The sequence below is a fragment of the Aythya marila genome (assembly GCF_965140915.1).
Source record: "Aythya marila genome assembly, chromosome: 2".
Classification (NCBI taxonomy): domain Eukaryota; kingdom Metazoa; phylum Chordata; class Aves; order Anseriformes; family Anatidae; genus Aythya; species Aythya marila.
This window is the reverse complement of record NC_139043.1, coordinates 33,513,877-33,529,160: the sequence shown is the minus strand read 5'-3', so window position 1 is coordinate 33,529,160 and position 15,284 is coordinate 33,513,877. Positions and strand designations below refer to the sequence as shown.

The 15,284-nt window shown below is 39.3% G+C and overlaps 1 protein-coding gene across 1 annotated transcript in view; it reads right to left on the bottom strand.

Moving 5' to 3' along the window:
- Nucleotides 1-3,180: 3,180 nt before the first annotated feature.
- LOC309875665 (dynein axonemal heavy chain 11-like) overlaps nt 3,181-15,284 on the bottom strand; it is a gene marked incomplete at its 5' end in the record, with an annotated part of 43,644 nt that continues 31,540 nt past the window's right edge. Inside the window, 4 exon segments of the mRNA XM_082755336.1 lie at nt 3,181-4,078; nt 4,887-5,010; nt 7,716-7,845; nt 7,847-7,876. Coding sequence (XP_082611462.1) covers nt 3,948-4,078; nt 4,887-5,010; nt 7,716-7,845; nt 7,847-7,876 — 415 coding nt within the window. The 3' untranslated portion in view covers nt 3,181-3,947.

Genomic DNA, 15,284 nt, shown 5'->3' with positions numbered 1-15,284 from the left:
TGCTTCCTAAATATCAATTTGTATGAATGATTACTATTCGTGTTCTACATGTATTTATACCAGTCTTATGTTGAGCTTTAGGGGAGAAGGTACTTCCTCTAATGTCATTTGATGGGAGTGATTTATAAGAGCTATTAACTATAAGGAGCTGCATTAAATTATATACACTGTGGATCCCTGAGAAGATAATAGTGGAATTTCAGGATTGCGTACTAACTTTCTGCTAGTCTCTAAATGTCAGATTTAGTAAATCATACCCATAATCCATCTGCTTGCTCTTTGATCTTGGCCACCCCACCAAAAAAAAAGTCTGAAAGTTTAAGAGTACATTATAGTAGTATGTTCTAATCTTTATTCTAATCTCATGCTTATCCAACACTAGAGCTCATGTGGATTACCGCAGTCTCTCAACACTTCCATAACAAATGAGCAAGGAACAGGGTGTAAACTGACTGATGAGTGAAGGCAGACAGGAGAAAAATGGATGAAATATCTAGCAAAAGCTGGTAAACATAACAAGTGAAACATTTTCATGCAGACAACCAAGATATAAAAATTACAGTAAGGGTATCTCATACAGTAATAGAAAGGCTTAAGAAGTTCTCCAAGGCAAATCCATTCCTTTCTTTGAAAGAAATGTGGATTGAAAGGTACAACACAAGTCTTTCATATGACATTTTTAAGATTTAAATTGGCACAATTGTATCACAAAGATAATAAGTATGGATGGAGTACTACACATATCACTATGTCACTTCTCAGCTCAGCCTCTTCCCGCTGTTCTCAGATACACGAGCTCTCTAGGTTCGCTTAGTGCTTCAAACAAAGCCAGACAAATAACAGTATCTTAATACTAACGAACTACAAAGAGCCACAGCACAGGCTTGACCATTGATCTGATAGAGCCCATTCTGTTTAAGTGTCAGTACACTCACTTGTATGGTTTCGGTCCCTGGGAAACTACATGGTGCTGTGGCAGGAGTAAAGCACTGTACAGACCAGGAATCATCCCTAGATGGCTCTGCAATGACACCACCATTTTGGGGGCAGAGCAAGGGAAAAGCTGTGTTACATGGATGCCAGCCATGTCCTGACACTAGTCTTCAGCATCACAAAATGGACTTCAAATTTACTAGCATAGATATATCCTTAAAAATCAGTTTTCTACAACACTCAAGATGTAAAGGCCAACATCCAAATAAATTAATAATAATAAAAAAAGCTTGGAGTTTTTATGGAGAAACATGAACCTCATAAGAACTTGCCAATTGCAGAAGATATTTTTTGTGCTACAGAACTTATGAACTCTGAATAGGTTCTCAGCTGTCTAACAACATAACTGAGCCTTCATTTGCTGGGGGAGCAGTAGCTGCATCTGCCTCTCCCTGGTTCACCTGCCTCCTTGGTGGCAACTGGTTCGTAACTTCAGAAATTGTTTGGAAGGTGGGATTGTTCAAGTGTTAGACAACACCATCTCTTGTACACTTACTTCCCCATGAATCAGACAAAAATAATCTTGTCTGGGCTAATATTAGTCTAACACAGAACCAGAATCCCTAAAAACGTGTATCTCTGGCTGGAATTAAAGCATTCAAGTTGATAGGCATTTATCCCCTTGAAGAAACAACAGTGACAGCTGGCCAAAAGCCAGGCCATGTTGGGGCTGTACAAGTGCCTCTCTGCTTCACAGATGAAAGATGTTGTCAGTTGCAAAACAGACCACAAGGAAAAGCTAACATGCCCTGATGAAAGAGGATTTGGAAATGAAGATAATAATTTAAAAGAAAGGTATTAGTAATAACATTACTAATTACACCTCAAGATTACCTGTGGTGATACGATGTAGGGCACCTGCCTATGTTTTATATTAATTCTGGCTGAAGCATGAAAATGCTGGACTGCTGAGTCCCTTAGAAAATATGGCACCAGCTAAATACTAACAGGACTATGCAAGGAGGAGAACATGATAAGGATGTTATGGCTAAAGCAGTTTAGTCCAGTTTGAGTATTAGAAATGCACTGGAGAAATGGCATTCCCCCAAAATAGGAGAATAATTAGTTCTTATTGCTGGGACTTAGCAGCAGCCAGAATTGAGAGACCGTAAACTTAGAAACGTGAGAAAAACAGTTAATGAGGAAACCTGTTCAAGAAAGGGGAGAAAACATTTGTAGCAGAGATCAGCAGCTTATGAAGAAAACTGGCTACACGGATATTGAATAACTGAGATTCAGTTAGAAAAAAAAAAAAAAGCCATATAATATGTAAGGCTTTATAATATATAATAAATTTTAAGAGCACTGAGGAAATCAAGAGAACTATTAAGAACTGTAGAACTCAGAAAAGTAAAGACCTGAAGAAGCAACTATTTCTCAAGGGCATGGATACGAGGCAAGAACAGCTAATCCTTGCTGTCCTTTGAACTCCATCTGATTTTGTTATTCTTTTGTTTTTGGCAACCTTTCAACTTTTTCCCAAAACTGGGATCAGGCCTAAACACCTTGGAGCTCACACGGCCTATAGAAACATACTTCTTAAATGTAAACTTTATGGTGAGCATACTCTTTCAAGTATTTCATCCCTGTCTTTCTTTCTAAGAAATTGTAGTAACTTGCAGAGTATTCAAGAGTGCTGCACAGAGATGTGGAATATTAAAAAAAGTGGACCTCCAACTAACTGTGAGCCTAACTTGTTAGCCTATGCAATGGTATACCTTAGCTCTGTCAGTACATTACCACTTACAGTGTTTAGCCATCAGTAGTGTTTGCCTAAGGAGTATTCTTATTTTTAATTTATTTCATCATTCATCACCAAAGCTTTTAAAATCCTCAGGTGCATATACATCCCTGAACACACTTCAGCTGTGGACCCATGTTTTCTAATGGTACAATCCACTGTCTTCAACTGACATGCTTCCAACTTACACTGACATAAATTTATACCTACATAAATGGCACGTTTTCAGTACATTAATAGCAGAATTGATTGTAACTTCTCGACTGAAAACAAACAAACAAAAACAACACAAAACCAAAGAAGTATGGTGGCCCAAAGAATGGCATTGTATAGCATTGTATAATTTAGATTCTTGAGCTGGGTTCTGTGTGGATTAGCACAAGATCTTGATTTTTTTTTTTTTTTAATGAAATGGGAAAATGAGACTATATCACTTCACTAAGGCTCAACATTCTGAAACCGTCTAAATTGTCCCCTTTTGTTCTCTTTCATGTTTTACTGGTCTTTTATTCTTCAAACCCAGAGAAAGTAGGAGGCAGGAGGTCACCCAGCACTAACTAAAAGTCCATACAGATATCTGCCAGTGTGTTAACTCATGAAATTTATGTCTTCTTTAATACTATAATGTATCTGCTTTGCTTCCTTGCAATATGAATAGATATCTCCTTCTCTTGCCTCCAGAAGTGCTAATTTGCACAGTGGGTGGACTGGTGAAATGGTTGCGAGGTAAAAGGCATTTGAAAGCTGGCTTTCAAAAAGCTCTTAAAAAGGAAAAAAAAAAAAAAAAAAAAAAAAAAAAAAAAAAAGAGAGAGAGAGAGAAAAATGTAGAGGGGATAAGGAAAACACAAAGGGAAAGAAATGGGGAAGAAGAAAATAAAGGGATATTAGACACCATATTTTTCCGGTCCTTTCTTTAAAAATGTACACAAATGCAACATAGTTGTCATGAAACATAGACAAATAGTACTGACTAGAAACAGATATACTTAGGGTAAGGACTGCTATTGATCTTGTCACTGAAATCCAGAAAAGTAAAAACAGTATGAATATGTCAGACAGAATAGAATGTCAGCAAAACTGAAGCAAGAAAGAAAAAGAGTGAAGATGAGTGGAAAAAAAAAAAAAAAAAAAAAAAAAAAAGAAAGAAAGAGGGAGAAAGTGGTATATTATAACCACTTTAACATCACAATAACTACTTTAACCTCATGATGTTCAACAAGTACCCAAGAAGTACCTCCAGCAGTTTTCTTTGGTGTCTGTCAATCCCTGGTCTGGGACTTCTTTTTGGACTCCTGCAATTATGCCCTCCACGTCTTCATCACTGAACAGATCTGGAACTGCTCCTGTGAAAAGACAAAGGGGAGGTTAGGAGAAGCCTTACACAATACACCCAGAGAAATAATCTACCTGGTATTTGGCTTGAAGGGGTTGCAGCATGTAACTAGAGATATGTTATGATAATAGATCAAGTAACAAAACAGTTTCTCTCCTGTTCCCCTTACCTTTTCACCTAAAGAGAACAACTTTTTTTTTTAAGGGAGAAGAAACAGCATTGCTTTAAAAAGGCAAAAATACTTGCCAATAGAAAATTCACCTACTAATGGTGTAACCCACAGAATAGTGGTTCCATTTTTTTTTCTTTCCCTTCAGGCTATTAGAAAAATGTTTTCCAGTTAGGTTTCAATAAAAAAATAAAAAAAATAAATAGTAGTTACAGCCCTTCAAGATGTTCTTCAACTGTATAACATTTTCTCTTCCTTTCTCCACATCCACACATTCAGAATCAAGATTCTCTTATGATGATCTTAAGATGGGTGAAACTGCATTACTGTTTGTTACACCCATACAGTCACAAAGAAATTTCTTGAAGTCAGTGAAATCATACCAAAGAAAGCATGATATTAAGTGAAAGAGATTCCCATCTCCCCCAAATCAGTGCACTTATGCGTGGTAAGCCTTAGCAATTTGTCTCCTCAGCGGGCTATGTTTTCTTAAGCAGGTTAGACGCAATTGTCAAGCTGGCTGGGTTGATTTGGCTTCTCTAAAGGCTTCCCTTACAAATACCTGAAAGAAACAATCCCTTCAAAGTTCAGTGAAACCACAGATCATTTGTCTTTGGAGATCTTTCAAGAAATGTGTTGGTCTAATCACCTGATGCCAACAAATCATTAATCAGCACAAGAAAGCGTTCATCTGGAACCTGGGCATCTGTCAGCAAAAACACTGTGGGCATGTTCTTGGCACCAGTCTTGATGTACAAACTGGCAAGATCTACCTGTAAGGAAAGAAGGCAATCGTTCATGTTCTGTTAAAACGTCGATACAGAGAAAGTGTGAAATGCATGTTAGTGAATGGCAATGCATTGCTGACTTCTTCCTTTTTTCAGTTTGTTTACATATTGCTCATTTGCTGCATAACATCCAACGTGAAAGGCAGCTTGCCTCTGCCCTCTGTATCTACTAACAAGCATTGAGGCTTTGACAAGACCAAGTGGTGAAGATAAGAACAGGCCACTAATGAATGAAATCCTCCTATGAATATACTAAAAATGGATATTTCAGCCCTACTGTCATGAAAGTCTTTTTTTATTTTTATTTTTTATTTTTTTTTTCTTTTAAATGAGAAAGCTCTCCTAAATAAATTTACTTAAAGTCTGAGCAGTGAGGAGCTGCTACTTTTTCTGTCAAAACACATGGGTGCTCCAGAGAGAGACATGGGACCATTGTGCTAGCAGCTGTACAAACACAATCAAAGGTTGGAAAAGATCCCTGTAGTCATCTGGTCCAACTGTCCCCCTACCACCAATGTCACCCACTAAACCGTGTCCCTAAGCACCATGTCCAACCTTTCCTTAAATACCGTGGGGACAGTGACACCACTACCTCCCTGGGCAACCCATTCCAATGCCTAACTCCTCCTGAGAAGAAATTTCTCCTAATTTCCATCCTAAACCTCCCCTGGCACAACTTGAGGCCATTCCCTCTAGTCTTATCAATAGTTATCTGTGAGAAGAGGCTGACCCCCAGCTCCCCACACCTTTCTTTCAGGTAGCTGTAGAGAGCAATAAGGTCTCCCCTGAGCCTCCCTTCTCCAGACTAAACAACCCCAGTTCCTCAGCTGCTCCTCATAGGACTTGTGCTCCAGGCCCTTCACCAGCTTTGTAGCCCTTCTCTGGACATGCTCCAGGGCCTCAATGTCCTTCTTGTAGTGAGGGGCCCAAAGCTGAACACAGTACTCGAGGTGCAACCTCACCAGAGTGGAGTACAGGAGATGATTGTCTCCCTGGTTCTGCTGGCTACACTATTCCTGACACAAGCCAGGATGCCGTCAGCCTTCTTGGCCACCTGGGCACACTGCTGGCTCATGTTCAGGCAAGAATCAATCAGCACCCCCAGATCATTTTCCTCCGCATAGCTTTCCAGCCACTCTCCCCTCCAGGCCTTTAACATTGCATGGGGTTGTTGTGACCAAAGTGCAGGACCTGGCACTTGGCCATGTTGAACCTCAACTCATTGGCCTCTGCCCATCCACCTGTCAGCCCATCCACCCCTCAACCTGTCCAGGTCCCTCTGCAGGGCCTTCCTACTCTCCAGAAGAATGACACTTCCCCACAACTTGGGGTCATCTGCAAACTTACTGAGGGTTCACTCAATTCCTTCATCCAAATCATCAGTAAAGATATTAAAGAGGATGGGCCCCAACACCGAACTCTGGGGAACACCACAGGTGACCAGTCACCAGCTAGATTTCCCTCTGTTCACCACTGCTCTCTAGGCCGGTCCATCCAGCCAGCTTTTAACCCAGCAAAGAGTGCACCTGTCCAAGCCATGGGCTGCCAGCTTCTCCAGGAGAATACTGTGGGAGACCGCGACAAAGGCTTGGCTGAAGTCTAGGTAGACTACGTCAATAGCTTTTTCCTCATCCAGCAGGTGGGTTACTTGGTCATAGAAGGAGATGAGGTTGTTCAGGCAGGACTTGCCTTTCATGAGCCCATGCTGGGCCTGCCATCAGTTGTGATGGAGTGTAATTACATTTGAAATAAAAAATAAGGTCAATGCTGTCTGATATGATCATATTACCACATGACCCAGCAGACAGCAACTCCTTATATTTTTTTTAGCAGAGTATTATAAGTTTCCCACTCAGAAACAGCACAGGGGGAGTGATGACTTGTGCCTACACCTTGCACTACATATCATTTGCCCTGGGAAGGCGAGCACACTTAAGAGACCGTGTAAGATATCAAAGAATAGTCACCACCTTGACAAAACAGAACAGTGCATACCTCCCTTCTCTGAAAGCTGATGTCTCAGGCTGCAAGGCTAATATATAGCATCTGGGGAGACTACCTTGCACAAAATTTGGCCATAATCATATCCTCATTCAGCCTTGTCTGAGATTTAGAAGCATTGATTTTTGTACACATCGAGTGAAGAGGAAGGAAACATTTTGTTCCTTCCATGTTTGCTCACATAGATAAGGCTCAGCCTTGCAAAGCCCTGAGGCCTATAAGCCTGATAAATAACCTCATTGTAGTAACCTTCCTTATCTTTACATGAGCAGTTTCACTGATTAAATGATTCACATGCAACAAGGACAAAATTTTGCCCTGTGTTCACTCATAGCAGTTTTATTCACTACATCAATAAATGTGCAAAAAATTGTAGCAAAAAATTAATTTTAAATACCAGAATTTCAAACACATCTTGGTAACGTGTGATGTATCTGTCTTGGAGGAAGTGAAGAAACTACTAAATTTCTGTGAAACGTTTAAACAGACAGCGAGATATTCTTTGACCACCCCATTTTTCAGAGATAAAGAAAATAAGAGGTACATCTGAAAACCACATGAACCACAGGGTTTGTTACTGTGAACTACGCTGCCTCATCTGTGATTTTATCAAGCATGTGCAATAACAAAGCAACACATTCTTGAAGTAGTCAACTCTCAACAGACTCAAATAATATATATTAGTTTACCCTCAGGTCCTGGATCCAATAGTCTTTATTCAGTGTGATTTGGAAGATCTCCAGGGAGTAGATGTATGCTGCCAGCCTTGACAGGCTTTGTTTACCACTACCACCTACTCCAACACGAAGTACGTAACCCAGGGACTTCCAGAATATGACTGATCTGGCAGCTGATGACAAAAAGTAGTAACATAATGTAGACTTCAGCAACCAGCTGCAAAATTTCTCAATTTCTTTTTAGCACATTGAACTTAATGTGTCCACTTTTGTGCCAATGTGCTCCTGACACCCAAAGGTATGTTATGTCCATGTCAGCATTCAGTTTCCTTCCAATATGTGAGCAAGCAGAAAGAGATGCTTTCCTTGGTCAGATGTTGAAAGTAACTGTAGTGCTTTACAATGACCAGAGCTGTCTGGCAGCTCATTCTTTACACTGCGCTGCTCTAAAGCATCATTCCAAGATCCTGACAGATGCTGACTTGCTTCAGGATAAAAAACTAGTTATCTTCAGAATAAAAACCTAGTTACCTTGAAGGGTTGCTTGGCTGGGCCCTAGGAACGCATAAGAATTCCTTTTTTTTTTTTTTTTTTTTTTGGGGGGGGGGGGGGGGGCAGGAAGGAAAGGGGGGTGGATATGAATCTCCTCATTCTCTTAATATCTCATGCCCTGAAAAAATTTCTGCCCTCCCCCCCAACACCCCCAACAACAACAACAAATATATATATATATATATATATATATAAAGATATAAAGAAAGAAATACAAAGATAATGTACCTAATCTTGATCTAATCTTGATGAACCTAATAGGGAACCTAATAATGTAGAAACCTGTTCAACCCAAATATTACTGGAAGCCAATCCTCTCTGACCTCATGATAGAATCTTGTCAGCCTTATTCATTATTTCACAATGGAACCATGAAAATAAATGATAAAAGCTGGGGGAAAAAAACCCACAACTTTACAGGATTTAATTTCACATTTACTCTTCAGGGACTGCCAAACTGTAAAGCTAATACACCATGCCACTTTGTTTGCCAAACTGGGATACTACCCTTGGTCACTAGACTTCAGAGAAGAAGATAATGGCTTACCAACATTTTCAAGCAAAACTGGTGATACCTGAGAAGGCTTATGTCTGAAATGCTGATGATTATCACATCAACCTCTAAATCGGCAGAACAAGATCTACAGTCCCTATGAAAGATCCATACGATTATCTTTGTAATTTAATCTCTTTCTTAATCCTCTTGGATAGAAACTACTATAATAGACTGCTTTGTCAAAAGCACCTTCTCTTATATAGTTCCTGCCTGAATAAGTGCAAAGTGAAAACAACAATGACATTGAAATTCTAGTCCAACTTAATAAGAAAAGCTTCCATGTTAAATGATTTGTCACTACAAATAATAGAAAATGCTTTAATAAAACTAAGCTCTGCCAGCATGGGCCTCTCTCTCTTTCTGGAAATCATTGAAAATATATATAACAAGAAAGACTGAATATGTTGAAGAAGGTTTATAAATAATGACAAGGAGCAACAATGATGTCTGTGACTCACTGATTCAACAAAATCTTCACTTCATCTCCTGAAAATAGGCTGTTTTTCTTCAGCACAGGAAAACAAAGCAAATGTACTTTTGAACTTTTCAGAAACAGAAACTGCTATTTTGAGCCATAGTGACATTAAGATATTACCCAACATGAGAAAAAGTACATTAAATAAAGATAAGGTAAGAATGCATACGAAAAAATCTACAGGTAAAAAAAAAAAAAAAAAAAATCACACTTAGAAGTTTGGGCTGGATTAGATCTAAAACATACAAGGCCAGGCAATTTAAGGCCTGACATACAGTGGTATCATTAAATATCTGTATGTTTAAGGTATTTTCTTACTTGTTCTTATTTTGAATTAATCTAATTTTAAAAGCATTTTCCCTTTCTTGGACATAAAAGATAAATATTACTTTTCTTATAAAGGCCAATTACTTCATTAACTAATAAAGCAGACTACAGAATTATCGATTATATTTTCAGACTCGGGAGAGTAAGTGTTGTTCATCTGTGCAGTATAAAAAAGGATGAATCTCTGCTTAAACAAACAAAACAGAGCTTAGCTTAACCACAGAGCCACAATCTACTTTTCCATAGCAGCACCAATATATTATGTTTAGCAGAACTATTGCTGCATGATATCCTCCCATAACCCTTGCATTAGGAGTGTTATGAATCAGCACTGCACCTCTAAAGAGCAGATGCAACAATTTCATGCAAACATTATCATCATTATCATTATTAATTATCATTAGAATCAGATAAGAATCATCATTAATTACTTGCTCCCCATAGGAAATTTTATAGATACACTACTTACACATGCTGCATGGTACCCTCAAATAAGTCTAGGTTAATCAAAGCATGCATTTCATCGTAGCTTTCTAGGAACTCCTTAAGTACATTCCTTAGTACTTCTCATCCCTTCATTGGTTTGTAGCAAGAGGCTGCTCTGCTGTTTGCAAAATGGCAATAGATGGGCAGAAATTGCAGCAGCACTTGGTCTTCCATGTTCTACCACAAAGTGAGAGAAAAAAAAAAAAATTAAAAATTGCCCCAAACATAGCACAAAAATATTTTCTGAAAGAGTAGTCCGTCATTGTAATGATCAACATGCCCATGCGCTAGCAGTGCATTCACACAGTGCCTCCAAACAGCCAGGCTTCAAGCAACTGTTAGTGAAGCTGTCTATGCCTTTAACTGTTCATGTCAAAACTATTTAAAACTAAGGAAAAATAATTTGTTTGTGACAGGAAGTCACTGCTCACTCTATGTCCACAGACTACCAAATATTTAAAATTTTCTATTTTGATGTCATTTATACATGTATACTTATTCTCTCTCTTTCACTACTTTTTCACTCGCAAATAGAAAATAGAAAGGAAGAAAAAAAAAGTAAACAAAGCTGATGTTTTTCAGTTTCCATTTGTATTGAATAAATTCAAATATTGCCCCCCCCCCCCCTTATTCCAAACTGTCAAGAAAACATTTTTTTTTTTTTTTTTTAAATACGTGAATTCAATATGTTTATTTTAGTTCATGTTTTTGCTGCTTTGTCTGGTGCAAAAACGAGCATGCTTTCAAGTGAAAAGTTTTTGAAGGGCATGTAGAAACAGTAACATGGTCCTTACTTGGTATTGGCACCAACACGCACTAATTCCAGAAGAAACTATATATGCCATAACTATTAAATAACACATGACACTATTTTGTCTTCCTTCTGCCATGTCTGATAAAATGAACAATACTGAGAAGTACTATATTTCATTATGTATGACAAGTTACGGAAAAAAAGGCATACGTTACAAGGCTTAACTGAGAATATCGAGGCAAAGAAACATACTTGTATCCCAACTTATATCTGCACATACTTGTATCCCAACTTATATCTGCACTCTGAAAACCAGGTAGTTGTATTATGCCTCATCATATGGAGCAGAAATACCAAAATGAAACCTGTATACCTATTTTATGTATGTTTTGAAATTTACGGTGCACTCTCTCTTATAGTTTAATTCTAAAAACAGATCTTTTTTTGGACTACCAACAATGCTCACAGTTCAAAAAGCACACACATTTTACTGACATACATTCTACTGCACAAAGAAGAATGTAGTTTAAAATTAATTGAAAAATAACTTGATTTCTTTTATATACATATGTATACATGTATACATATACACATGCATGCAGTTAACACTCAGGTTAAACTATTCAAGGAAGGAAAAATAAAACAGAAGGAACGATTAGGAAAAACAGAAGTATATTCTTGTAGTTGGAAGTACAGAATTTGGAAACTGAGAAAACAAAGACTACAATTTGTTTCTCCACACACAATGAAGGACATGAAGAATCATGTCCATAGACATGTTGCTACATTCCCATCCTAGCAAAGGCTCAGGTGTTTGTTTTAAGTTACTAACAACACTGCAACAGAGGTATTTGACATTACAGTCAAGGCAAGAAAGTACCACCTCTGCAAAGACTAAAACCAGTCTTCTCAAGGGGAAATCTTCCTTGGTTTCTTCTTATCTCTTTCTCTGACACCTGCTTTTCCTTGGTAAAGAAGAGGCTTACAGTGGGGGCTGAGAATGAGAAGATAGCATGCTACTGCTACTTACAGTTTCAGTAAATAAGAGCTTTCTCTACCCAGTTTTCGATTCATTAGCATTAGGCAAAATATTTTCAAGCTACTCACACACACCTCAAAATGCCTGTGCATAGCGTCCATTGTCATTTTATGAAGGAAATTATAGTCTTTCTTTTCCACCAGTTTAGATATCAGTCAGATTCTTTCCTTAAATACATTAACCCTACTGATTAGATATCTAGCGCATGTTATGCTTGAAACTATACAGCCTTTAACGTGAACCAGAACATCTCTGTAATTTAGCAAGTTCTTCAGCCAGATGAGTCTGCAAAAGTATAACTAAAACAAATGCCTGCTCTTCATGGGCTGGCACATCAGGTCAGTCATGGTCTGACAACCTGCTGCAGCACAGGACACATACTGCCAGGATCTTATGGATCTTATGTGTTCACTAGCCCCATTTTGCAATACCAAGTCCCCCACCCCTGAACAAACAAACAAACAAAACACAGTTCATGGTGAACAAATTAGGACATTCAAAAACATTAAACTGTTATCCAGAATTCTTTCCTTAACAAATCCCATGTTAGTATGGTTGCAGATATGATGGAGATGCCCTAGCCCCTCATGCAAACTGAAAATGTGTTCTACAGGGCAATGTTATCAGGAGACTTGACAAATCCATGCCTCCTTGTTCACTCTGTCCATGGGATGTGCAGGCAAGAAAACTATTCTGGGGGAGGCTAGTGTCCAGAAAGTTGCTCTTCCCTTGGAACAGAAATTGACCTTCTGTTGTCAAAATAATAAGTAAGCATGATGAAATTTGCAAACCATTACTCTATTTTCATTAAATATCTTTTCTATCTTAGCTTTCTATATACCTGAGCATAATCACCTCAGGGCATGGACTATTGTACAAAGAGCATCCATTCTGCAAATTGGTCCACAGTGATTTATCTCATTAAATAATAAAGAACAGCAATGAAAGAATGTCTTCGGGTAAAAATATAACCCATGATATAGACCTGTAGGACATTGGAGAGGTCTGTAAGGCTAAAGATACAGGGAAATTTAATAGCAGTTGGTGAGAAGTTTTGAACCACTGTCTTTTGAAGCCATGTGGCTGCTTGTGTGATGGCTGGAATATTCTTCAGTACTGATGGACTGAAAGCATGCTGCTGAAAGTGGAAACAAACTAGCTTGCTGTAGATGGTAGTCAGAGAATCTGAGGAAAGGAAGTTCAAAGTAAATACTGCAAAATGTCATTGAAAATGAAAAGGGAAAAAAAAAAAGAGAGAAAGATTCCTTATCACAAGACAGCAGATAAGAGTCAATGGAGTGTTAAATTATAATACAGCCTGGTGAAAACACAGTCACTTGTGTGTCACAGGAAATACTTCATTTCTAGCCTCATCCTTGGTGCAGTTCCACAGCAGTTGCATGTCTGGCTCAGAGCCCCAGGGGCAGGTGAATTTCATGAGACTGCAATTGCTATAAAATTCAGTGGATTCTCAGTATTATGATGCACATGGCTTCTCTCTCTCTGTTTAGCTATAGGAAGAGCAGGATTTGAAACCTGTGCTAAGCTGCAGATATGTTTTCTCCTATCCCCATTAGTTTCCTACCTATTACAGTGGGTACCTACCTATTACATAGGGTAAATGATAATTATCTCATGTATTAAATCACAGAATCACAGAATTTTCTAGGTTGGAAGAGACCTCAAGGTCATCGAGTCCAACCTCCAACCTAACGCTAACAGCCCTCCACTAAACCATATCCCTAAGCTCTACATCTAAGCGTCTTTTGAAGACTTCCAGGGATGGTGACTCCACCACTTCCCTGGGCAGCCTGTTCCAGTGCCTCACAACCCTTTCAGTGAAGAAGTTCTTCCTAACATCTAACCTAAAACTCCCCTGGCTCAACTTTAGCCCATTCCCCCTCATCCTGTCACCAGGCACGTGGGAGAACAGGCCAACCCCCACCTCGCTACAGCCTCCCTTGAGGTACCTATAGAGAGCGATAAGGTCACCCCTGAGCCTCCTCTTCTCCAGGCTGAACAAGCCCAGCTCCCTCAGCCGCTCCTCGTAGGACTTGTTCTCCAGGCCCCTCACCAGCTTCGTCGCCCTTCTCTGCACCTGCTCAAGCACCTCGATGTCCTTCTTGTAGCGAGGGGCCCAAAACTGAACACAGTACTCGAGGTGCGGCCTCACCAGAGCTGAGTACAGGGGGACGATCACCTCCCTAGCCCTGCTGGTCACGCTGTTCCTGATACAAGCCAGGATGCCGTTGGCCTTCTTGGCCACCTGAGCACACTGCTGGCTCATATTCAGCCGACTATCCACCATCACTCCCAGGTCCTTCTCTGCCTGGCAGCTTTCCAACCATTCCTCTCCCAGCCTGTAGCTCTGCTTGGGGTTATTGCGCCCCAGGTGCAGGACCCGGCACTTGGCCTTGTTGAACTTCATGCAGTTGACCTCAGCCCATCGGTGCAGCCTATCCAGATCCTCCTGCAGAGCTTTCCTACCCTCAAGCAGATCGACACATGCACCTAACTTGGTGTCATCTGCGAACTTACTGAGGGTGCACTCGATGCCCTCGTCCAGATCATCGATGAAGATATTAAAGAGGACCGGCCCCAGCACAGAACTGTTATGACACTTAAAATCATACCTGGAGCTTAGGGTGGATTGTGAAGCTTCCAGTGGATTCATACAGGCAATATATTGACAATTATAAACTTCTTTAATAGTTAGCTTCTGCCTATCATACCTGTAGCTTGATTAATGCTAGTGACAAAATACTGTACATTTTTCAGGCACTTACCCTCAAGTAGAAGAACCAACATTACTGCCCTATGGGAAACTCTGGAATAAAAATGGCCATGGAAGTATCAAATTAGGATTCTCATTTAAAAACAAAACAAAACATGCAACTCCCTCATCCCCCGGCCCTCCCAATTGCTAATGCAAAATATAGAAGTTCAAATCAGTTTGAGAGTGCAGCCATGGTAGATAACAACAGATAAAATTAACAGATTTCACTATGAAAAAAAAACGTCAAATAGCAAAGATCATCTTCATATGCATGAAGAAAGTCTCTTAGAGCTGTGTAAAACAACTGGAACCAAGCACATTTCAGAGAAACCATTATATAGTAAAAAGGGTAGCTTATAAGATCATTCCTGTTCTGCTGTATAATATAATAAATACTATTTCTGGCTCTCCATATGATACTGCATAGATCTAAGTAAATTTTAAAAATAAAAGTTGCCTCCTTTTAAAATGGATTTTCAGTATCAGGCAATTTTGAGTTCCAATTGCCCAAACCTGTTGACAGCCTTGTTTCTTTAGAAATCAGCATACAACTGAAGGAGGCCAAGCAGCTCAAACAAAAACAAGCAAGCAAACAAACAAACAAAAAAAACCCACC